This window comes from Homarus americanus, unplaced genomic scaffold (assembly GCF_018991925.1).
Source record: "Homarus americanus isolate GMGI-L3 unplaced genomic scaffold, GMGI_Hamer_2.0 scaffold45524, whole genome shotgun sequence".
Taxonomy (NCBI): Eukaryota; Metazoa; Arthropoda; class Malacostraca; order Decapoda; family Nephropidae; genus Homarus; species Homarus americanus.
Window position 1 is genome coordinate 1 of NW_024712152.1, and position 23,485 is coordinate 23,485.

The following is a 23,485-nucleotide window of genomic DNA, read 5'->3' on the forward strand; positions in this document are numbered from 1 at the left end:
AAACAATGACAGAGTTGATATTTCGCCAAACTCAAGGCTATCAAAGACAACCGTTGAATACAATATGGGTCTATCAAAATGAACCCTTAAAACTGTAATGAGGAAAGAACCTATTGATGAATATAATGCAAGCATATTAAGTGCAACTAGTCAATCCATAGTTTACCATGATGAGATGTATCAAGTGAAACATGTATATGGAGGAAGTAATGAAGATCACTAGATTACAAGATGTTGTAACCGCTAGATTTAGGTTAGATATAAGTACATCTGGCATTATGTTCCTCTAGCAGATGTAAACAAGACTAATGTAAAGTGTGTGACCAAACATATGGCCACACACTTGAACACTACGCCCTCGGACTGTGTGAATATAGAACTCTTAGGGACAAGCACACCTCGTGTGTGAACTGGCACAACACTTCATCTCTACGGCAAGATAGCCGAAATATTAAGATTGTATCCACTTTTGCACGTAGTAACTAGCCAGTTCCCATGTATAGAACCAAACACACTTTGTCCTTGAATACTTTCAGGCAAATGTGAATAACAAAGTGTGCTGCCAGACATACTGCCTCACACGCCTGTACTACCCTTTGTGAATAAGGTACCTTTATGTATAGAACTAAACAAATAATGTAATTGAAATACTGTGGTAACATTCAGTGCCATAATATCCCGATCTAATGGGGTAAGCTAATTATTATGACCCGGTGTAAACTCTACTTGTAATCCTTGCGCCATCAGCTTCACACAGGATGAGTATGGGTGTGTAAATTATAAAGTAGCCGCTGTAAGCTACAAAATCAATCAATCCATCTCCACACCCTCCCCCACGCCCTTCATAGCCACCCGTCCCCACGCCCATAACCACACCCTCCACGCCCTCCATACCCACACCCCTCCTCCACGCGACCTACTGCCACCCCTCCCCCACGCCCATTCCCACACCCTCCTCCACGCCTCCATACCCACACCCTTCCTCCACACCCTACATACCCACATCCCTCCTCCACGCCCGACATACCCACACCCCTCCTCCACGCCCCTCTATACAGGGGCCCTCCCAGCTGCGGTGGTGACCCAGGGACCCCTCACAGGGGCGGCGGTGACTCCAGGGACCCACCTGGGCGAAGCGGCTGCTGCGACCTCAGGGGCCATCCTTAAAGGCGGCGGCAGCTCCCAGAGGCCCTCCCCAAAGGCAAGGAATCCCCCCAGGGGGACCTCCCAGAGTGGTGCCTAGGGCAACGGCGCCCCCTGGGTTCTCCTTAGGGCAGCGGTGCCCCAGTGGCTTTTCTTCAGGGACGGCAGTGCCCCCAGAGGACCTCAGCTAGGTCAGTAGCGCCCCTAGGGCCCCTCCCCAGACGGAGCCCCCAGTGGTTGTCCTAGGGGGCAGCGACGCCCAGGGACAATCCCAGAGGCGGTGGCGCACTCCAGGGTCCTCCCGAGGGTCAATGGCGCCTCCAAGGACCCTCCAGGGTTCTCTTAACAGCGGTGGACCCAGAGGCGGTGACAACCCCAGGACCTCTTGCAGGAGCAGGGTGCCCCAGGGAACCTCTCTGGCCTGTGGTGCCTCCAGGAGACAAGTTCATTGACTGTGGCGGCCATTGTGGACCCTCGCAGGGCCCTGCCAAGGGCGGTGGCGCCCCAAGGACCCCCAAGGGCGGTGGCGCCCCCAGATCCCTCACAGAATCGCAGCGACCGCAGGGGCTCCAAAGGCTGCATGGGTCTCAGGCCCCTCAAGGGGCGATGGTGCCACCAGAGGCCCTGCCAGGGACGGAGGAACTACCAGCGGTCGCCCAAGTGCGGCAGCCCCTTCCAGGGGCGGGTGGTTCTCCAGAGGCTCTCCAAGAGACCCTCGATGGGCGGTGGTGTCCCCAGGGCCTCCAGGGCGGCAGCAGCACGGCAGGGGCCATACTAGGTCAACAGCGACCCCTGGGCTCTTCCAGGGTGGTGGCGAATCCCAGGACTTGCCAAGGGTCGGTGATTCAACTGCCCTTCCCAGGGCGGCGGCGAACCCAGGAGCCTCTTAGGGTTGCCACCGATCCTGGGGGCTTCGGGTGCCATCAACTCTGAAGGTCTCTGCGGCGGCGACACCCTGAAAGGCCCGTGGTGGTGTCTCCGCCCCTGAACGGTTCCTGGATGTTCCACCGTCCCTGAGAGGCCAAAGAGAGCGCAAATGCTCCTACTCAGGGGATGCCACCCCTTGCAAGACCACTGGGGGTGCCATCCCCGGTAGAGACCACAGCGGAGCCACAGCCTCTGGAGAGTCCCCCTCAGGAGCCAACGCCCCTGGAGGATTCCTGGCGATCGTCCCCGGAGGGCCCCTGGGAATGCCACCCCTTGGGAGGGAACTCTTGGGGTGCCACTGCCCTGGCAAGGCCTCGAGAGAGCCCATGTGGGTGCCAATTCTCCCCTGAGAGGCCCCTGAGGGCATCACGGCCCTGGGTTGCCACAGCCAGTGGTAGGGCCCTGGATGATCCTCTGGGGATGCCACAGACCGTGGGAGGGGCCACAGGGTGCTACCACTCGGCAGGGCTCCTTTAGATGCCACTGCCTATGGAAGTGCCAATGCCACTGGCAGGGCCTCTTGGGACATCTGAAACTGCCACTGCCCCTGGGAGGCACCTGGGGCATCTGCGGACCTGAGAGGGAGAACTGATGACCCCTAGAGTGCCACCTCACCGCTGGTAGGCCCCAGGGGTTGTCACCACTCTGGAAGGACCCTGAGGTGCCAACACTGTGGACGGCCCCTGAGGGAGCCTGCCACCGCCCCTAGCTGATTCTCCTCTGGGGGTGCCACCACCTGAGGACGCCAAAGCCCCTGGCAGTGCTGCTTGGACCCCTTGAAAGTGCCATAGACCCCTGGATAGTCTCCGTAAGGAGGCCACTGACCTTGGGAGTGACCCTTGCGGGTATTAGCACCACCTGAGAGGGCCCCAGGGTGCCACTGCCTCGGAAGGGCCTCTGAGGGCCCTAGGATGTGCCACCGCATCTGGGAGGGCCCCTGAAGAGCCACCGCACTGGGAGGGCCCCTGGGGTTCCACCACCTGGCGCAGGCGCCCCTAAGAGGGCCTTTGAAAGACTCTAGGGTCCTAAGGGCTGGTTCCCCAGAGAGGGCCCCATAAGTACCACTGTCTCTGAGAGGGCCCCTGGGGTTTCTACTGCACCTAGAGGCCCCTGAGGGCGCCAATGCTCCTGGCCGGGCCGTTGGGAGTACCACCGCCTGGAAAGGCCCCTCGGGGTGTCACCGATCCTGGAGGGCCCTTAGGGATTCCACCGCCCTGGAAGGACCCTAGGATGCCAACTCCTGGGAGGGCCCCCAGGGTGCCACTGCCCTGGCAGGACCCCAGGGCACTACAACCCTGAGGGTCCCTGGGGCTGCCACTGCCCCTCGGAAGGCTCCTGAGGGCGCCGGCGCCTTTAAGAAGACCCTGGGGGTGTCACTGCCCCTCAGAGGGCCCCTAGTAGAGCCACCGCCCATGGCAAGCCTCTGAGGTGCCACCACAGGAAAGGCCCTGGGAGGACCCTGGGGTGCCACTGCCTCTGGATGGCGCCTGATGGTGCCACCGCCCCTTAGAGGCCCCTGGGGTGCTAACGCCCTGGGTAGGGCCCTGGGCTGCCACCGTCCCCTGGGAGGGCCCGTGTGAGACCGCCACCACCCCTACAGGGCCCCTGAAGGTGCCACTCCATTGGCACGGGCCCCCACGGGCGCAACCCCAAACTCTGGAGGGCCCCTGTTGGCCCTGTTGCTCTAGGAGGGCTTCTGGGGCGATTCCTGTCCCTGCAAAGCCACCAGGGGTGACGCTGCCCTGGAGAGGGTTCCTGGGGCCACTGCTATCCCTAGAACGAACCCCAGTGGCGCCGCCCTTGGAAGGGCCTCTGAGGGCGCCACCGCCCCCTGGGAGGGGCTCTGAGACCGTCTCCTGCCCCGTGGTGCTGCCTCCCATTGGCAGAGCCCTGCGTGTGCCACCTGGGGCACAAACCCCCTGAAAGGGCCCCCTGGGGCGCTGCCTTCTGGAAGGCCACTGCCCCTGGAAAGACCCCTGGTATCCTGCTGCCTCTGGAGGGACCCTGGGGTTCAAAGCCGGTGGGAGGGCTGCTGGGGGTGCCACCGCCCCTGGAAGGACCCTGGGGTGCCACTGCCCTCGTGTAGGGAGCCCAGTGGTGCCCCTGCCCCTGATAGGAAAACCTGGGGTGCTACTGTTCCTGGTAGGGCCCCTCCCTCCTGAGGGGTGTCACCCTCTGGAGGGCCCCTGAGATCGCCACCATCCTGGCAGGGCCCCTAGGGCTGCCACCCTCCATTGACAGGGCTCCCCTGGTGCCTAGGGCACAAATCCCCTGGGAGGCCCCTGCAGGCGCTGCCGTTCTGAACGAACCCTGAGGCGCCAACGCTCTGGAGGGTTCCTGAGACCACCATCGCACTGGCAGGGCCCTGAGGGTGCAACCTCCATTGGCAGGGCCCCTGCGCGTACCCCTGAGCGCACTCCTTCCCTTGTAGGCCCCTTGGAGGCTGCCGGCTCCTGGCAGGGACCCTGGGAACCCCTGCCCTGGGGTCGCTCGATGGAGAGCCCCTAGGGGTGCCACGGACCCTGAGCCGAACTGGGATGCTAACACTCCTGGAAGGGCCCCTGGGAGTGCCATTGCTCCTGGAAGGGCCTCCTGGGTGTGCTTACAAACACTGGGAGGGTCTCTGAGGATGCCACCGCCCGTTGAGGGCCTTTGAGGCTTTCGGGACAGAGTACCCTTACCGAAAGGCTGAAAAATCAAACTGAAGGGTACGGAATATGGGATAGAAGACTTCTTCATGACAGCAAGCAGTGTGTGGTGATTAGAGGCACGAAATCATCATCTGTACCTGTCACAAGCCGGGTACCACAGGGCAGTGTATTGGGCTCGTTGTTTGTTTGTTTCATAAATGACATGCCTGACGTTGTACACCTCCATACAAACGTTTGCCGATGACGCCAAGTTATTTGGAAATCAAGAACCGCAGACTGTGAAGAGCTGCAGAAGATCTCTGTGAGCTCCAAGAATGGTCGAAGAAATGTCTGCTGAGATTCATTGTCACGAAGTGTAAGAGGATGCACTAAAATTAACGTAAGGAGGCGTATCATATGTCCCAATGGGATAAAGAAACTGCACTATTTGAGACTGGATGTGAGAAGGACCTAGGTGTGTATGTTGACAATGAGCTGAAGTTCTCGTATAAGGGCGGGGTTTTTTCTTCTTATCCTTATATTCTTATTTCATACTTATTTCTTTGTCTTATTTCCTTCTATTTCTTCTGTCTAATTATTATTTCATCATATAGTTACTTGCAACCTCTGACCTTGATAGCATGGCGAGGGTTAGGCACATGGGTTCTGTAATTTGGTATCAAGTTATTGGACAAGAATAAAGGCAGATACTAGGGGAAATGATAATCTCTAATTTTCTCTAAACATGGTTTATTAATATGAAATTAAATTTGCTAAAGGTGTCATTAACATACAACTACAAGGTTTAACTCCTTGGCGTGTTACTCATCTGCAATTCTAATTAGACACTCTTGCTTCGTACATCATTACTGGTTGTACATTTAAGAGAACACACCACATGACAAGTTTACATATGGTACCTTCACTACAACTGTTGGTAGTACATGTGGAGGATGCACTCACATCACATGCAACTCGTTATTACTGCGGCTCATCAAGTTTTATGGGTTCACTACTCAACATGAGATAATTATATTTCGCTAATTATCCCCCATCACATATAGCAATACTGTGGCCCATATAACTGTAAGGTAACCTAGGTATAACACTGGGGTCTCCACACAAATGAAGATCGCTGTTATGGTCGGTTGTAGTCTGACCCCGGCGAGAGCCTAAATCAGTTCTGATGGACTTGAGCAGTTTAATCCTGCCGTAATTAACGACATCGTCCAATACAGCTAACTATTAGGTAGCTACAAACTCTGCAGCAGCCGGGTGGGGTATTCAGCTTGCAACAATATCAATACTGTGCCTGAGAGATAATGTTGGAGAACGTCAGGGAGAAGTAGGTGAAAATAACTCAATCACAAAAACAATCTTTCGTCTACTGAACAACACAATTTACATTTACGGTATAGTAATTCTTACACTGGGTAAATGACAATTTCACTGTTACAACATGAACACTGATGTTCACAAAATTCACTGAGTTAAACTGACTCAACATGGCGTTCGGGGAATCTTACACATACCTGAGATAACGTTGGAGAACGTCAGGAGTGATGCCCCTCCTGGCGCAGGAGCTTATATACGGCTAACTGGTAATCAACAAATGCCAGAAATGGCTACTCACGCAATGACAGAAATTATATTTAATTCTCAATTGCTGTACATTTAAATATGAAACTCAGTTGCCACAGGTCGACGAAATCGTCATCCGTGCATTCTGTCACAAGTGGGGTACCACAGGGCAGTGTATTGGGCCCGCTGTTGTTTGTTTGTTTTATAAATGACATGCCTGACGCCACACTCCTCCATACAAATGTTTGCCGATTACGCCAAGTTATTTCGGGAAATCAAGAACCAAGCAGACTGTGAAGAGCTGTAGAAGGACCTCTGTGGGCTCCAAGAATGGTCAGAAGAAATGGCTGCAGATTCAATGTCATCAAGTGTAAGGGGATGCACCCGGGGCGACTCAACCGTAAGGAGGCGTATCATATGTCCCAATGGGATAAAGAAACTGCACTTATTTGAGACTGAGGAGAAGGACCTGGTGTTTATGTTGACAATGAGCTGGAAGTTCTCGGCCATTGCAAGAAGAAGGTAAATCAGGCAAATAAATTATTGGGGTCTTATAAGAAGGTTGTGGGGTATGGTGTTGTTTGGTTCACACTCAGGATGGGATGGAGAAAGGAAACTCACAATGTGCTCTATATACATGCTGTATTGGATGTACAATGCAGTTTGTGTTGGAAGGCAGCATGGTTACAAGCGTGGATGTAGAGAGAGCTGGTTGGTGAGGACGCCAGAGAAGGACAGCTTGTGGGTCGCCATGCTCACAGCGGAGAGAGTGGACCGCCAGGCAGGCGGAGGGAGCTGGGACCGCCAGGCAGGCGGAGGTGTTAAGCTGGCTGGTTGGTGTGGTAGAAAGAGAGACAGATCACCACGAGGTCAGGTCTTTAAATAGCGGGGTAGGCGTATTTAGCAGTTGACCCTGCTCCGGTGGTGTATGGCGGCGCTGGCTGACCCAGACCACTAGGGCATACACTGGGAATTGGTGGGGTCGGCTAGGCAGCGATAAACAGCGTTTGTAATTCCACTCACAATACTCCCCTTCCTCCAGGTTGTGTAGGGAGACTTGTTGCACTGCAGGCTTGCATAGCACATGTGAGGCAGAACGGGCGGTGCGTGGCCTTCATGTGAGACAACGGCGATGGCGTGATGAGCTGGTCGCTGGAGACAACTGTCTAGATACACAACATCTGTGGGAGTAGAGAGGGAGAATAAGGTGTGTGGAGGCGATGAATTTTGTGCTTCCTTCACGGCAGGTACCGAGTCGTCAGGATGCGCCTCTGCTGGGGTGTGTGGGCCTGGGTCAGGGAGGCAGGCTGCGCCAGCAGAAACGATGAGGGCTCGTGACAGCAGCTGGGTCCAATTTACAGCAGCAGTGCAGGACATTAGCAGGGAGTACCTGGGAGAAAAAGAGGGTGTGTGTGTCCGCACTAGAACAGAGGCCGCATCAAGGGCGGCAGGGGTTACTGCTGGGCCGGGGTCGGCGTCTGAGGCAGGACGGTGTGCTGGGGTCGGTAGATGGTGCTTAGGCAGGAAGAGGGAGCTGGTGTCTGCTTAGAGTAGCAGAGCTGCTCTTAGGGGTGTCTTAACCCAGGTGTAGAGACAGTAGCTGTAGAGCCGATGAGCTGCTTCTGGTGGATAAGCCAGTCTCCATGTTGCTTGAAGACTGGGAGCGGATTGCTTCTCCTCCATCCTGTGAGTGCGAATCTCCGGGAGTCACCATTTGTGGGGTATGGTGTTGTTTGTCTACACTCAGGATGGATGGAGTAGGAACCACAATGTGCTCTCTATATACATGTTGTATTGGATGTACAATGCAGCTTGGTGCTGGGAAGGCAGCATGGTTACAAGCGTGATGTAGAGAGAGCTGGTTGGTGAGGACGCTCAGAGAAGGACAGCTTGTGGGTCGCCATGCTCGCCAGCGGGAGAGAGGACCGCCAGGCATGCGGAGGAGCGAGGACCGCCAGGCAGGCGGAGGTGTTGCTGGCTGGTTGGTGTAGGTAGAAAGAGAGACAGATCACCACGAGGTCAGGTCTTAAATAGCGGGGGTAGGCGTGGCTTAGCAGTTGACCCCCGCTCCGTGGTGTATGGCGGCGCTGGTTGACCTAGACCACGAGGCATACACTGGGGAATTGGTGGGGTCGGCTAGGCAGCGACAAACAGCGTTTGTAGGGGAGAATTCCACTACAAGGTCGTTCAAATATCTAGACGGTCCGTCCCTCATTACGATCTTCAGGAGTGAAGTGCTTCCCCATCTGGAGTACTGTCACCCCGTCTGGTCTCCGAGATATGCTTGGGGCTGTCAGTTGATTGAAAATGTTCAAAGGAGGGCCACCAGACTGGTGCCTGCACTTTGGCACCTCAGCTACCCTGAGAGATTGGAGTGCCAGAACTTGCATAGCTTATACTACAGACGGTCAAGGGGTGACCTAGTTGAGGTGTAAAAGCATCTCAAGGTGCACTACTCAGTCGAGTGTCCTTAGTTGGAGCTGGCGGACGCTCGCCCCACAAGGGGTCACAGTTCAAGATTGAAGAAGCAGCAAGTCCAGAAAACTGTGAGGGCAAACTTTTTCAAAGTGAGGGTTGTAAACTCTTGGAACAATCTACCAGAAAGTGTTGTGACGGCACCGAGCGTGAGCTCTTTCAAGACAAGACTTGACCAACACTGGAGCGGGTTCAGGTACATTCAGGAGTCGGTGCATGCCCAGTACTTGCCAACAGTGAGTGATAGAGACGTGACCGATTGCCCGGGCGGCTAGCGAGCCGATCTTTTGGTGAAGAGGATAAAAGAAAAGGAAAAGTAATCAGAGACGTGACCAATCGTCCAAGCGGCTAACGAGCAGATCAGTGGTGAAGAGGATAAAAGTATGAGCAAGAAAATAAATAAATAAGAATATAAGAAAGAAGAATATAAAGAATATAAATATATTGAAGAATAAAAGAAAAGAAATACATGAAATGGAATAAATCTGAAGGATAGTATAAAATAAGGAAAGTTACGCCCTTACACTGTCACCCCGTCTGGTCCCTGAGATATGCTGGGGACTGTCAGTTGGTTGAAAATGTTCAAAGGAGTGCCACCAGACTGGTGCCTGCAATTCCGGCACTTCAACTCCCCAGAGAGATTGGAGCGCCTGAACTTGCCTAGCTTATAACACAGACGGGCAAGGTGCGACCTAATTGATGTGTATAAGCATCTCAAGGGGCACTACACAGTCGAGTGTCCTTACTTGGAGCTGGCGGACGCTCGTCCCACAAGGGGTCACAACTCAAGATTGAAAAAGTCGCAGGTCCAGAAAACTGTGAGGGCAAATTTTTTCGGAGTGAGAGTTGTGAACTCTTGGAACAATCTACCAGAAAGTGTTGTGACAGCACCGAGTATGAGCTCTTTCAAGACCTGACTTGACCAACACTGGAGCGGGTTCAGTTACATTCAGGAGCCAGTGCATGCCCAGTACTTGCCAACAGTGCGTGAGAGAGACGTGACCGATCGCCCAGGCGGCTAACGAGCCGATCAGTGGTGAAGAGGATAAAAGTGAAAGTAAAAGTACATAATCTTCGAAATAAAATATACTGAAATACATGGTCATTTGTTGCAAGACTGCTTGCGGTCATGTAGAAAGTCTTTTATCCACGCGAGGACATTTCCCAGAATTCCGTACCCTTTCAGTTTAATTTTCAGCCTTTCATGGGGTTACACTGTCTAAAGTCTTGGCACCCTGTTCCAGAATATGGGTCCAAATATTCAGTACCTTGAGTAATTGTGTTAAGCAGGAGCACCCCGGGGTAAATCCTTGACCTAAGGTCCAACCGCAGTGAGCCACCCAGGACTACCAAGTACTGTCCGAGCAAAACAATGTTTTGAACACCAAACACAACTACAGAAGGCTTAAGAATGAACAAGCACAACATCAAGATTGGAACAGGGAATGTAAGGACATTATATTAGGCTGGTAATTATACAAATGTTTGTAAGGAGATGAAATGATTGTAGTGGAACATTCTGGCATTAGGTGAAATAAGATGGACAGGTTCAAATAACATTAGTGGTGAAGATTTTTACTTCATACATTCAGTTGGTGAAACACACACACACACACACACATATATATATATATATATATATATACATATATATATATATATATATATATATATATATATATATATATATATATATATATATATATATATATATATATATATATATATATATATATATATATATATATATATATACACCTAGGAAACTTTGATACAAAAAGGTAATTTTTGAGGGCTCATCTAGGGAAGTTTGGCAGAAGAGGACTCAGAGGAACTGGCAACACTGGGTGTGACTGGAAGTTGAGAGAAGAACTGGCACAATGGCCACAACAACAAACGCTGCAGGCTGCTCTTCGTCTTCTGTTTTACCTCCATAACATATAATGGTATCACCCTACATATCGATAAGGTATATATACACTGACATCAGTAATGAATTATTGAATAGATGAAGTATTGGTAAATGTATATTACAGTAAGTATCAGAAATAATGGGTCAAACCTAGTTGCTAGTTGAAGCCATTTAGGGAAACTAATGAAATTATTTTATCAAGTTTTATTTTCTGTCTCTTGTTGATAAGATTCTTGTGTGTTTATATACTATGTGATGTAACACTGGGTAATGTGTCCATTGATAACAAGAAAAGTGCTCGTGTGACCCAGGAGATGAACAATATGGGCCGTCTGAGGGGGAAAGGCAAACATCTCATGAGCAATGTTAGAGGAGCAAGGAAATGTCAGTATGAAAATAATGTAATAGTCACAGAAATAAAAATAAAGGTAAATTTGCACTTCCACCTCCCACTCTGTTAGAAAGTCAAAAATATATTTTTCTAGTGTATTTGTGTGTGTTTAGACCGAATATGACCTTCATTTCTGGTAAAAATTAGTGTTTTTTTCGAATTTTTTTCGTTGGACGTTTTCTGGAAAAAAATCATGGCAAAATACACCAAAAACACTAGAAAAACCAAAACCAAACCTAACCTAACATAACTGACTCTCACCATATGATGGAATCACCTATTTCTTACCTTATTGGACTGGTTCTTGTTCGTCGTTGGATTCTGAGATTCTTACACAACGCCACATATGTTGTTCCTTGCGTTATTTACATTCAGCCTTGCACTTAAGACACTTTACTGAGGTTGGAAGAACACCATGCGATCGAAAAAATTCTATAGTTTCTTTGTTTTTTCCCCAAAACTCTCAATCAGCTCCATATAATTGAAGTGACACCCATTGCAGACTTCCATGGTTGGAAATGAAGTTGAATTCCGAAATATGAGACCCAAAATAAAAATCGATTTTGATTGGGCCAAAAATAAAGCGCATTAAACCACAAATCATTTTAATCGGTTGGGAAAAAAACACTTTGGGTTGGTCGCTTGACGTGTACGGGAACGCCTGCACGTGACGATTAATCAAGGTGACACGCAGGAGACACGCAGTGTGAGAGGTGAGGTAGGTGATAATGGCGGAAGATTAATGGAAGAAAATAGAGAAAATTTTGGATATGCCATCTCCGTTATTATACATCTGCGACGGTAATGTAATAGATGAAAATGATCTTATAATTAGACGTCTTATTAGAATATGATAATAGATTAGTGGTAGGAATGTGGATTGTTTAAACTCAAAAATACCAAAATAAAAGTTTTCAAAGGTGTACGTATGCAAAATACAAATAAGAAAAAGGTTAATATTTAGAAGTTGGGTAAATTGCAGGTGTAATGTAATAGATGAAATGATCTTATAATTAGGCGTCTTATTAGAATATGATAATAGATTGAGTGGTAGGGTTGTGGATTGTTTTGTAAAATACCAAATAAAAGTTTTCAAAAGGTGTCACATTAGCCAAAATACAAATAAGAAAAAGGTTAATGTTATAGAAGTTGGGTAAATTTTTACAAGTATGGACAATCATATTTTTTTCGATGGTTTGAACAATGTTAAGACCTTCTATTTCGGTAAATTATTACTTTAGGACATAAATCCCTTAGGGGTTGACCAATATGTTTTCCCAGTGTACCTTGGTGTGTTATAAACAAATCACCTTCATTTTTGGCGGAAATTGCTGGTTTGCCCCAACTCCCCATCAATAATGGGGGAGAGCCTGAAAATGAGTTTTTTGGTGAGGGAGAAAAGGAGTCATCTGACCTAACAAAGCCTAACCTAACTCCTGTGGACTCCTGTCCCCAGACTCGATAAGCCCTAACCCTGACTCCTAGCGATGAGGCCTAAGCAACAGACCCTAAATGTTTCAGTGAATTCTAAAAACTTTTGGGGTGCATGTGTCAGAGCTTCTAATGCATAGTTAGAACTGGAAGGACCAGGATCGTAAGAATTGGATAGAATGATAGGTCTCTCGTAAAACGGCAATAAGCTTAAAATAATCCTTAGGAGCACAAAGCGGATAATATCACCAAAGGCCATTTAGCAAGAGACTGAGTGGGTAAATTACTCAAGCTGCATCCTTTGAAAAAATCAGATGTGATGATTGGTTGAAAAAAATTCAATGAAGATACTCGATACCTCATTGGACATATGACTAAGATTTGATCGGTCAACATTGAGCATGCTTAGTGTGCCGATAGCATCTTCACAGACAAGGACAGAAATTATTAAAATAATTGAATTCAATTGTGTCGCTATTATCTATTTCCGCCTGTTGCTTTATTATATGGGATTCAAATGGTCAGAATCGCGAGATGTAAATGTTTCAGTAGTTTACTGCTTTCTGGGGCATTATGTCAAAGTAAAAATAATACCGACTTTTCCCTCTAGAAGTGACAAATGCTGGGGACCTGGGGGGCCAAGTTACAGAGTTAGGTTAAGTAATTTTAAATCATTTGCGAGAAGCGTCATAGAACAAAGTTTAAGCCATCGGAAGAACACATTGATCAACAAAAAATCCATGCCTGTCCACTTGTAAAAATTGCAAGTTGCCTACCTAATAGATAATAAGTCATATGGGATAGAAAAAATATAAATAATTTATTCAACATTTCTGTCTGATTTTTTGGTTTTTGGTTATTTAACTTTTATTTTACTAATATTTGGCCGACAAAACATTAGCAAAACCTAACCTATAATCTAACCTAACCCTGGCCTAGTGTAAGAAATTTACCTTTAGTAAGAGATACAGGAGGATAGAGAGTGATGTGACTTGAATGAGAGTAGTGTCTTGTCTGTCTCTTATCACAGTACCATGTGAAAGTGATCTACAAGTACTAACAAGATTACATCTTGGATGCTTACAGATGAAACAAGGCACTCTGAACCTAAAATGACATTGGCTGTTGGCCCCATTGTCCAAAATGTCTGTATGCAGGAATAATGCCAGCAGCCAATGTATCCATCTCATGAGCGCCATCTTCAACTGCCTGTTAGTGCAGTTAGCACCACCCGGGTATTATATCATCAGCATTCCGCGGTAGCCAAATATTATCCTTTTTCCTTTTTCCTTTATCCTCTTCTGCCACTGGTCATTTCGTTAGCCACTTGGGCAACTACTGAGCATGCGCAGCTCCCTGAATATATGAACCTGCTCCAGTGTTGGTCAAGTCTGGTCTTGAAAGGAGCTCACCTTTCGTTGCCGTCACAACCTCTGGCAGATTGTGCCAAGAGTTTCAACTCTCACTCAGAAAAATTACCCTCTACAATTTTTGATCACGCTAGAACATTTCCCGAATTCCACTTCACCCTTCCAGTTTAATTTTCCAGCCTTTTTCGTGGTGTTCTGTTGAAAGCCTTGGCAAAATCTAGGTATAAATTGTCGATATTACCCCGTTCCCAGAATTTAATCCAACATCCATTACTGTGGTAATAGTGTTAAGCATAAAACCGTGTTGGCAATCCTTTACAAGGTTGTTTACGTGGAATTGTTTGCCATTGGCATCTCTTATAATGCTCTGAATTACTTTTCGTATTATGCTGGTCAGTACCCAGTCTATGATTGTTCATTGGTGTGATGTATCTTGAAGTTAGGACTCTCATGAAGCCATTTTCCAGTCACTGGGGACCTTTTTTGCTCATCTAGGCATTTACGAACAAATTTTCGGGGCTCAACAAGTTTGTTGCAGAACTCACTTAGCCTCAGCCTTCTTGATGTTACTCAAATGAGACGAATTTAAGCCCAGAACCGATTACTGTGTTGGCGGACTAAATTTTTTTCACCATCTGTGAGCAAAAGCTTGAGAAACATGTTGAGAAAGATTACGTGAGGTCGTTAACCCGAATACCGTTAACGAATTGAAGATTCTTATCGAAGGTAATTCGTTGTGAGCGTTAGATTGTAGGGGATCTTTCATAGATACATTATTTTATATTTTCTCTATCTCACCATATATGACTCAATATTCAGTTAGCTGGTGGCAACCTAAATATTAACGAGAAAAACTTTAATTCTAACTCCAGATTTGAGATTAAGTGTAAATAAACCTTGCTTTTATAGTTGAAAACTTGAGATGTATGTACAGTACATATATATAGAATCGTTGTGTTGAGCTGAAGGTTAGAGTAAATGGTGCGGGCCAGATACTTTAGTACAGTAATATTTATAACTAAACAGGATACAGGACATAATCCACCAATAAATTATATAATTCCAGGACATATATATAAATCCCTATGCATTTAACCCCCCCTCACTTCTGGCGGCCCCATTCCGCGTTTCACGTTCTGCTTGATGCCTACGGAACCGGTCTCCCATTCCTTGGTCGTGTGTGCCTTCGTGGAGTAGCTGGCGAGCAGCACCATTTTAGATCCAAACCTCCCATATCCGCCATGTTGCCTTGTAAGCTCTTGCGAACATAGATGCGCACAAAATCATGATCATCAAAAACATTGCAGTTCATACCCATATTACCCACCACAGCCCGGCCCAAGTCAGTGATAGTGATAATTATGGTGAGGATATGGACTTATATGGACTTTGGGGAGTTTGACCAAGAGGCCTACAAGCACCTCTGTGGTGGATAGTATTTAATTGATACATTGACACAGGTGAGGGTAATAATCTGCCCTCTCAGAGACAACCCCCCCATCCGTGTGCCCAGCCATTTTTTCTACTAATGTAAGTGTTAAAAAAACCTAATATTATTGATATTTCTCTTAATTATTAATTGTGTGTGCATACCATCCTTAAAGTTAAGATAATATTTTTACTAACATAGTTGTGTGTAAGTCAAAAGTGGAATTTGAGGATCAGCCCGGACTCCATTCAATTAATCCCATATGTTGTGTTATTCGCTACGCATTTCTCCTTTCTGTGCGGGACCCTCCAGATTTACATTAACAAGCGTAAAGTGAGGTTACTAATATACAAAAATAGTCCAGGAGTAAAAGCAGAATAGTCATATATCTTAAAGAACTATTAACAGGTAGTGAAGGTTGCATTATGGTGCTGGATTAAATGTGAGGATGAAAATTTGCTGGAGTTATTAACAGAAAGACGGTAGAGGCAGGATGAGCGATAAATAATTGCAGATGATGGGGCATCAAATGTGCGAAACTTAATGTGTTGGAGATTTTAATTTACCCCATAACTGAACACTCATTGTTAATGATATTGAAAACTCTTTTCCAAGTGTACAGTATTTGGGATCTGTTAGGGACTTACAATAAAACACATCATTGGGAAAACAGGAAAAAGACCCAGTGTGCTGGATCTACTTATGAATGTAAATGTTGAGTATTAAATATTGAATGAGGAGCCACTAGTAGCCATATGACACTGGCATGTTGTGAGATTCAGTTATGATTTCAGCAATGGTAGATTCAAGAGCTCAGGAATGCTTTTGAGTTCAGGATTGGACTGAAATGTATGACTTAAATATTCTCTTATTGATGAAAGAGTGGAAGATTTTCGGTAATAATATGTTGAATACTGTATTATAATCAATAAATACCGAAAGAGTGTTAGATTATGCTAATAAGGCGATAATGTGGTGGAACAAGTGGGTGACAAACAGTTAAAAAAAGGCACTGTATAGAGTGAGGTTGATGGTATTGAGCAAGTGCAGAAACCTTGAATTGTACCATCACTGTTGATCTGTCTTATAATGAAAGACTGGTAAAATTGGTATTAACCACTTTGGAAGGAGGTAGGAGACTTAATTGAGCTATACAAGATAATGGATGATTATGAAAATATGAGTGAGTTTAAACCTGAATATATCAAGGAAACTTGAGAGGACACAAACACAAAAGAAAAGAACAAACAAAGAAAAAAGAGATATGTTCAGCAGACAGTGGACAAATGGAATAATCTGGATCAGTGGGTAGTTCAAGCATCCGTTAACCAGTTCGAGAGCGCCTCAATAAGTCAGCATAGATGTGGGCAGGGCTGCAATGATCCAGCGGGGAATCTTCTCAGGATACTACTACTTTGAGTCCTGTGCTGCATTGTTATCCCAAGGCATATTTTATTATAATTTTTTGCAGACTATAACTTAGTTATTTCCAAGGTAGAGATATTATTTGCCTCTCACCTTCGAGGAATTTTATGGTTGAATCGGTTGTTGATAATTCTAAGACTTTTCTTCAATAGCATTTTGGGTGCAAATACGTTTAAATTGGGAGTATTTAACATTTGTTTGTTATGTTAAATGCGTGCGGTACACACAGAACATGAATGACTGGGTAGCTCCCCATTTAGAGTAAGTTAAGATTGATTAGGGTTTGTTTCTAATGGTTTTCAATATTGTGTTTTTGAACACTTTTTCCTTGATATTTTTTTAAATCTCTACAGGTGCTCCTCTACATAGAATGATCAACTTTAAACTTTCAGAGATACAAACATCATCACTGGGGGTTACCTGCCTAGAACAGGTTGTTTAATGTGGATGAGACTGGATTATTTTGAAAAAAATTTCAGATAAACAAACAGTTACCTCAGAGGAGAAAGTAGACCCAGGTTTCAAGGCTGTATTAAAGGCTGGTCGGCCCTTAACATCTGGCAGTGTTTCTTATAGAGATAGCCGTGGATGTTAAAATCCTTGTATATACTCCCCTAAAAAACCTATTTTACCATGTTTATTTATATATTTGTGTGTAGTTCAAGTTTTTAAGGCCAAATTATTTGGCAAAAATTGAAGTTCGACCTCTAAAAGGGTAATAGTTTCGTTAGGTTGAAAAATATTTACCAGTGAAGTACCAGTAAACAATGGAAGCGATGCAACGCACCACCAGCTGTGGTGTGGGTACAGTTGCCGGGGCAGATCTCTTCGAATCATCATAACAAGCCCAAAGTAGAATCCATGGTATGGTAGCACAGAACGTATAAAACATAAGTATTAATTTTTAAAGTTTATTTATAGATACTGGACATAAATTTTGTTCATTGGAAACCTCAATCTTTGTTAATTAAATTTGAAACAAAACTACGATACCATTTCATTAAAATATTACATCACAAGTATATTTTACCTTAACTGTGACTGAGATGAATATCATATTCTCAGAAATAATGTAAATGTAATATTTTGGCTGAAATGGCGTACATATTACAAACACGCCTCGGTGTGCCTCGTTGATATTTAACCCAATGAATATACGAACTAGCAAACCAAGACCTTACCTTAGTGTGTAATTTGGATTAAAATATGTGTTTATCTGACAATATACGAAAATGTTCAGGTGAACATGAAAATAAAGTAAAGATTGGTTAACTCATTGGTGACGAGCGGCGGAGCACTGCCCTCAGTACCCTCCGTTCTACCGTCACCTCAGGTGCCATGCCCGGCAGCCATTATCCCTATGAGCGTCCCAACAGGTGGTGACTACTCCCAGCTATGCTAATCCTCTGTGAACCGGTGGATATCCAACACCACTCCAAATGAGTAAGAACAAATAAGGAAACGCTTGAGAAACTCTGCGGTCGTCTCTGGGTGAAGCCCTCGTCTTTACCCACCGAGGGCGGTGTGCGAACGAGGTGCCTGTTGTGTATACCTTAAAGTCACAAGGAGTTCCATACCTGCAGGTGTGGAGGGTAACGGGTGTGTTGAGAGGGTGCTACTATGTATGATAACCGACGGTGCTATATTCCATACAGGTGGAGCAGTCTGATGTGTTAAGGGATAGTGTAAGAAGGAATGACCGAGGTAAGGTGGTCACACATTGTTATGCAATAAGTATGTGGATGACACGCCATTAATGTAAGACGTCTGGTGCCCATCTGGGTAACCAACATTTTCGTTGTTCTTCCGAGGAAGACCAATTCATTTGTATGTTTTTTACCAGTATGCTTTATAAGGAATAATTTAATTAAGACATGTTATGGTTTCACCCTTCTTTCCCCTTATCGATCTGGCCAGTGGAAAACCTATCCCAATGCCTAGTCCACTCTGCACGCTACCTAACGAGCTACATGCTGTCCAGAGGGGGTCTGGTGGCAGCGACCCTTAGAAATTAAGATTAGAGTTAAGTATTCCCCCTTAGCATTAGTGACCCCCCAGTCTGGCGGTATATAATGACCTTTGAAATAAGTAAAGATATTTAAAATATTTAAGAAGTCAATTCTGCTGTGCCCCATTACAGTATAAAAATTCTCTATATCATTACTCCTCAACAAATTTGTGTCCATTTCTTCCCATGTTGCCGTACATTTATGTTTAGAAGTAAATTCATCTACCAGACACGAGTACAGTATCACCTTTGCAGCTGTCAGATGTGCATTCCAGTTAACGTCCTTCTACCTTGGTGTTTGTCTGGTAACTGAAGGTGAAATATGGCTTGTGACTGTTCCAGGATACTTGAGACAGGGTGGGAAGAATCATGATGTATCTCATACTTGCATAGGACTCCATTGGACTGAAACAGTTAAGAGGATATTCATGCCAAGAAGTGATGTTTGACCCCACCAGGCTAGAAGGGTTGGACGACTGAGAGACCCATGTATGATTGAGAACTAGTTGTTAAGTCAGCTGTTGTCAAAGTGTAACAAGATGGTTCTCTTCTAGAGCTGCAGTGAGCTCTTGTACTCGACAAGCATTGGTTCGCCTCTCATTTTTTAAATGGGATTTCAAGATCATTCCCAGATTTTCATTTCCATTTTTTAGTCCATATATTTTCTACCATATTGTTTTTACTATTAAGACTATCAATGATATACTGTGCGGTAGTTTGTACCTGTGGGTGGGGGGGGGCGGAGTTGTATTTCCTCACCTTTGCTGCTGGATGTTATTGATGTTGTGATGGTTTCCAAACTTAATTTTCTTGTACCCATCAACACAATATTGCATAGATCCCTTGTTCCTAGGTATAGGAATTTGCTATTTGATTTTGGGTTGAGTGTGTCAGAGGTGAAGGTTAATGTATAGCTGGCCGAGAGGACTATGTGAAGGTTGTGACTATTTTTATCTTAAGTTTTTTAATGTTATTGTAGTCATTTTTAGGATTATTTCACTGATATGTTTTTCTTTCTTTCCCACAGATATGAATTGGACAGTGGAAAAAGATGAAGTAGATTGTGAGAACATTGTTGGGCACAGTTGTAGAGAACAGTGTGCAAGACAAGTATTACCAACTGAAGGAAAGAATTCTAAGTATACAAGAAATTATTCAATGTTGAAATAATTAAAAACTTGTGTGCAAATTCACCCCCTCATAATACTTTTGTCACTTGTAGTAATATTTAACCAGCCATCACAAGTAGTGTACTTGTAGTATATCAGCCTGAGTATCATCAGAGGAACTGTACATATAACAAGAGTATATAATTTTTGTACTCTTCCCTGTTGAGTGTTACTATAGTGTATGTTGTAAGTCAAAAACAGTGTTTGTTAATTTATATATTAATGACAACTAAAGTTATTTGTGTAACTCATTCTTTACACTATTTTTCACATTTAATCAAAGAGGTATTGAGGAACCTTATTAATAATGGTGTAGTCACATCACAAACTGGATCTTCCATCACACTTGCCTCCCCACTGTCCACCCATCTCAGCATCAATACATCAGTGTCAGTAAATTACATTCACTAATAGATTTGTTTCAGTTGTGTTTGTTGTTTTTCAAATATAATTAACAGTAACAAGATATTAATAGCTCCTGTAGGAGGAAACCATTTCCCAGTTCAGAGTCACTAAAACCTTTGAACACAATACACACAGTTTTATAATGGAAGGTCACTCAGAGGAACAGTCGGAGTCTCCCAGAGAATTGTCTGTAAATTCACATCAGGTAACAAATTTGAAAGATGACTTACACCAGAAACTGTTTGCGTGTCCAGAATGTCAAAAAGGTTTTCCACAAAAATATAAATTAAATTACCATATGAGAATTCATACAGGAGAGAAATCATATCAATGTTCTGAGTGTCTGACAGACTTTGCCCGAAGAGGTACTTTAGCTGCACATATGAGAATTCATACGGGAGAGAAACCTTATCAGTGTTCTCTGTGTCTGAATGATTTTGCCCGAAAAAGTCATTTAGTCACACACATGAGAAGTCATACGGGAGAGAAACCTTATCAGTGTTCTGTGTGTCTGAAAGACTTCGCACTTAAATCTTCTTTAGTTGCACACATGAGAAGTCATACAGGAGAGAAACCTTTTCAGTGTTCTGTGTGTCTGAAAGACTTTGCACATAAATCTTCTCTATATGTACACATAAAAAGTCATACAGGAGAGAAACCATATCAGTGTTTTTTGTGTCTGAAAGACTTCTTACATAAATCTTCTTTAGACGCACATATGGGAAGTCATAGAAAAGAGAAACCACATCAGTGTCCAGAATGTTTGAAGGACTTTCAAGATAAATCTAATCTCAAAAGACATATGAGAATTCATACAGGAGAGAAACCATTCCAGTGTTCAGAATGTCATAGAGGATTCTCTGAAAAACGTTCTGTAGTAAAACACATGAAAGTTCACAAAGTAAAACCCTTTCACTGTGTAAGATGCAAGAAAGTCTTTAAGGAGAAAGAGAGTTTAACATTACATACAGAGAGATGTTCCCAGATTCACCAAGTGCCTAACTCACATTTTAATGAAGGTGAAAGCTGCCAGGATTTCCACCATGACTTGAGCTTGTCATCCCAACCAACAGTGGAGATGGGTGTTTCTGAAGGAGTGAAAAAGTGTGTTTCTGAAGGAGTGAAAATGGAAACTAATTGTGATCCACTCTCAGAAGCTTCACCAGGGCCTGAGATAATTGATCAATCATCTTTAAAGATGGAGTGCCAGGAACAAGCAGTTTATATTAAGGAAGAATTTTGAAGTTGTTTTTGTTGAATACACTGTATTGTACTTGTGCTACTGATATTCTTATTAGACTGAACTTCATGTTATGTACATTTTGTGAATAAAATCGTTACATTTTATGATTGAAACAAAAAGATATAAAATTGAAACCTTTTGAAATCCCAAACATGACTTGTGGGCACATTGGTGGCAGTCATTTCCCTACCCAAGTGCAGGTCTCTGGCAACTGTACAGGTACAGTACCTTTTTTTTTATGCAAAAGTTCTGTTTATGTAATTTTGTAATACAGTAGAACCTCCTTATTTCTAACTGCTCTTACAAACTTTGCTTAATCAAATGAATTTCAAATTCAAACAGATTGTTCAACATATATCCTTAGTGAAACATGGCCTTTGTTATGCTATATGTTTCATATGCCAAAAATAAACAAAATCTGTATAATAAAAAATAAAAATGATACATAGTGCATCATAAAATACAGTAACATATTATTTCTACTACCAAAAAAAATCTACTATAATGTGTACATCACTTCCTCTTTCTTCACAGTCATTCAAAATTTGAGTACTGATCTGAGGCTCAGGCTTTCTAGACCTCCTCCTCCTCCTCCTCCTCCTCCCCCCCAGCAAATGCATAACATGGCTATTTTCTGTCTCAAGTCGTCGTTCTTCAATATTGAGCCATGGTCCAACTCTCACCTGTGACTGTTGGGAGAAATGTGGGATAGCCTCCTTTTGCCTGTGTCTCCTCGAACATAGCTGGAATTTGAGCCTGTCCAAATTATATTGGCCTTGTTTAGAAGAAAAGAAAAAATACTACAACACCACCGACAAAGCTATTTAGTAATTTATGCAAGGCCATTAACGTATTCGTCTGTATTATGTTTGCATATACGTCATTTTCTCGATTTAACTGGTAATACTACGACTAAGTTTAGTCTCGCCACAAGATGTGTCAACTGCATATTTAAGACACATTAGCTACTGTCATCCATTCTATTAATTGTGTTCAACTATGGTGTTCCCCTTCCACAACATGGCCTAAAAGAATCACAGTCACACAATGACTTAACAGCGTCGCCCATGAAATCACTACCGTATAAGAGCGAGTGAGTCAGCTGTGTACTCTTCATTGCAATGAAGCAACAAAATATAATAAGTTCACATTTAAATAGGTGTGGAGTCAATCTTTGTGGAGAAGTGAGAAAGTATAGTAGCTGAATGAGGCAAGCTACAAATTACAATAATGAATACAGTACTGAATATCAATGCATAACACAATCAAATATGAATACAGTCTCTCCTCGACTTACGACGGCCCTGTCTCCTCATCTGCTTCATCCAATTAATGTTGTCTCCATGCTTAATTAAAAAAATTATTGAGGCCCCGTGTGCATTCAGCTGACTGCATTAAAGGTAAGTGCACAGTAACACTTATTGATCACTTTCAAACCCAACCACAGTGGTCGTCTTCTCATGTTTGTGGCTCAGGGAGGAGAACACTTTACCACCATCTAAGGAGGAAAGGTGGAATAACTAAGTATTTACTGAAAGGGGGAGCATTGGGCAGATATCCAAAAGAACTAATCAGTAAGGTCTCAGAATTTTAAGTGCTTGGAATATTAAAACAAAATCGACACCAAAACAAACAACAGCTAAAAGTGGAGGACTTATCCAGATATCCATACTTATAACAGATCAACATTAAACCTTGTCATCACTGATTTATGGTTATTTCTATTCCCGTGTGGGTTAACCATGATTATCTGCACTTTAGAGCATGCTTAACTCTATGTGGTTACCATATAATAAACCTAGATCCCTCCCCCCCTGGTTACTAAAAAGTTAATTTGTTTGTTTTTTATGTAAAAGGTAGATAATGTTTAAAATCAAGTAAAACGGGTAGAAATTAGCAACTCGAGTGACTGTTTCCACAGGAACCAGCCTCGGCCTTTTAAATGA

At 44.5% G+C, this 23,485-nt stretch overlaps 2 protein-coding genes across 4 annotated transcripts; one reads left to right on the forward strand and one right to left on the reverse strand.

The window, feature by feature from the left end:
* Positions 1-3,170: 3,170 nt before the first annotated feature.
* LOC121859415 (collagen alpha-1(XI) chain-like) lies at positions 3,171-15,074 on the reverse strand. The gene is made up of 4 exons (XM_042356211.1): positions 14,967-15,074; positions 4,380-4,758; positions 3,600-4,120; positions 3,171-3,434 (listed from the first exon to the last, which is right to left on the reverse strand). Exons 1-4 carry the CDS (start codon positions 15,072-15,074, stop codon positions 3,171-3,173), a joined length of 1,272 nt encoding a protein of 423 aa, XP_042212145.1.
* LOC121859398 (gastrula zinc finger protein XlCGF8.2DB-like) lies at positions 10,597-22,004 on the forward strand. Of its 3 annotated transcripts, none has more exons than XM_042356182.1 (2): positions 10,597-10,725; positions 19,750-22,004. In XM_042356182.1, exon 2 carries the CDS (start codon positions 20,439-20,441, stop codon positions 21,537-21,539), a length of 1,101 nt encoding a protein of 366 aa, XP_042212116.1. In that variant the 5' UTR covers positions 10,597-10,725; positions 19,750-20,438; the 3' UTR covers positions 21,540-22,004. The 3 variants fall into 3 exon arrangements, with proteins under 3 accessions (XP_042212116.1, XP_042212125.1, XP_042212133.1); XM_042356191.1 differs by having other exon boundaries at positions 10,601-10,791; XM_042356199.1 differs by having other exon boundaries at positions 10,602-10,702.
* Positions 22,005-23,485: the final 1,481 nt, after the last annotated feature.

Excerpts from the sequence above, each read along its gene's own strand:
- LOC121859415 (XM_042356211.1), bottom strand. The coding sequence starts at position 15,074 with ATGGTGCTGCTCGCCAGCTACTCCACGAAGGCACACACGACCAAGGAA. Across the intron at positions 4,759-14,966 it reads GCGGAATGGGGCCGCCAGAA|CCTTTCGGTAAGGGTACTCT; the intron begins GTGAGGGGGGGT and ends TTGATTTTTCAG. Across the intron at positions 4,121-4,379 it reads CAGAGCGTTGGCGCCTCAGG|GGGCGGTGGCACCCCCAGCA; the intron begins GTTCGTTCAGAA and ends GGGTCCTTCCAG.
- LOC121859398 (XM_042356182.1), top strand. The coding sequence starts at position 20,439 with ATGGAAGGTCACTCAGAGGAACAGTCGGAGTCTCCCAGAGAATTGTCT.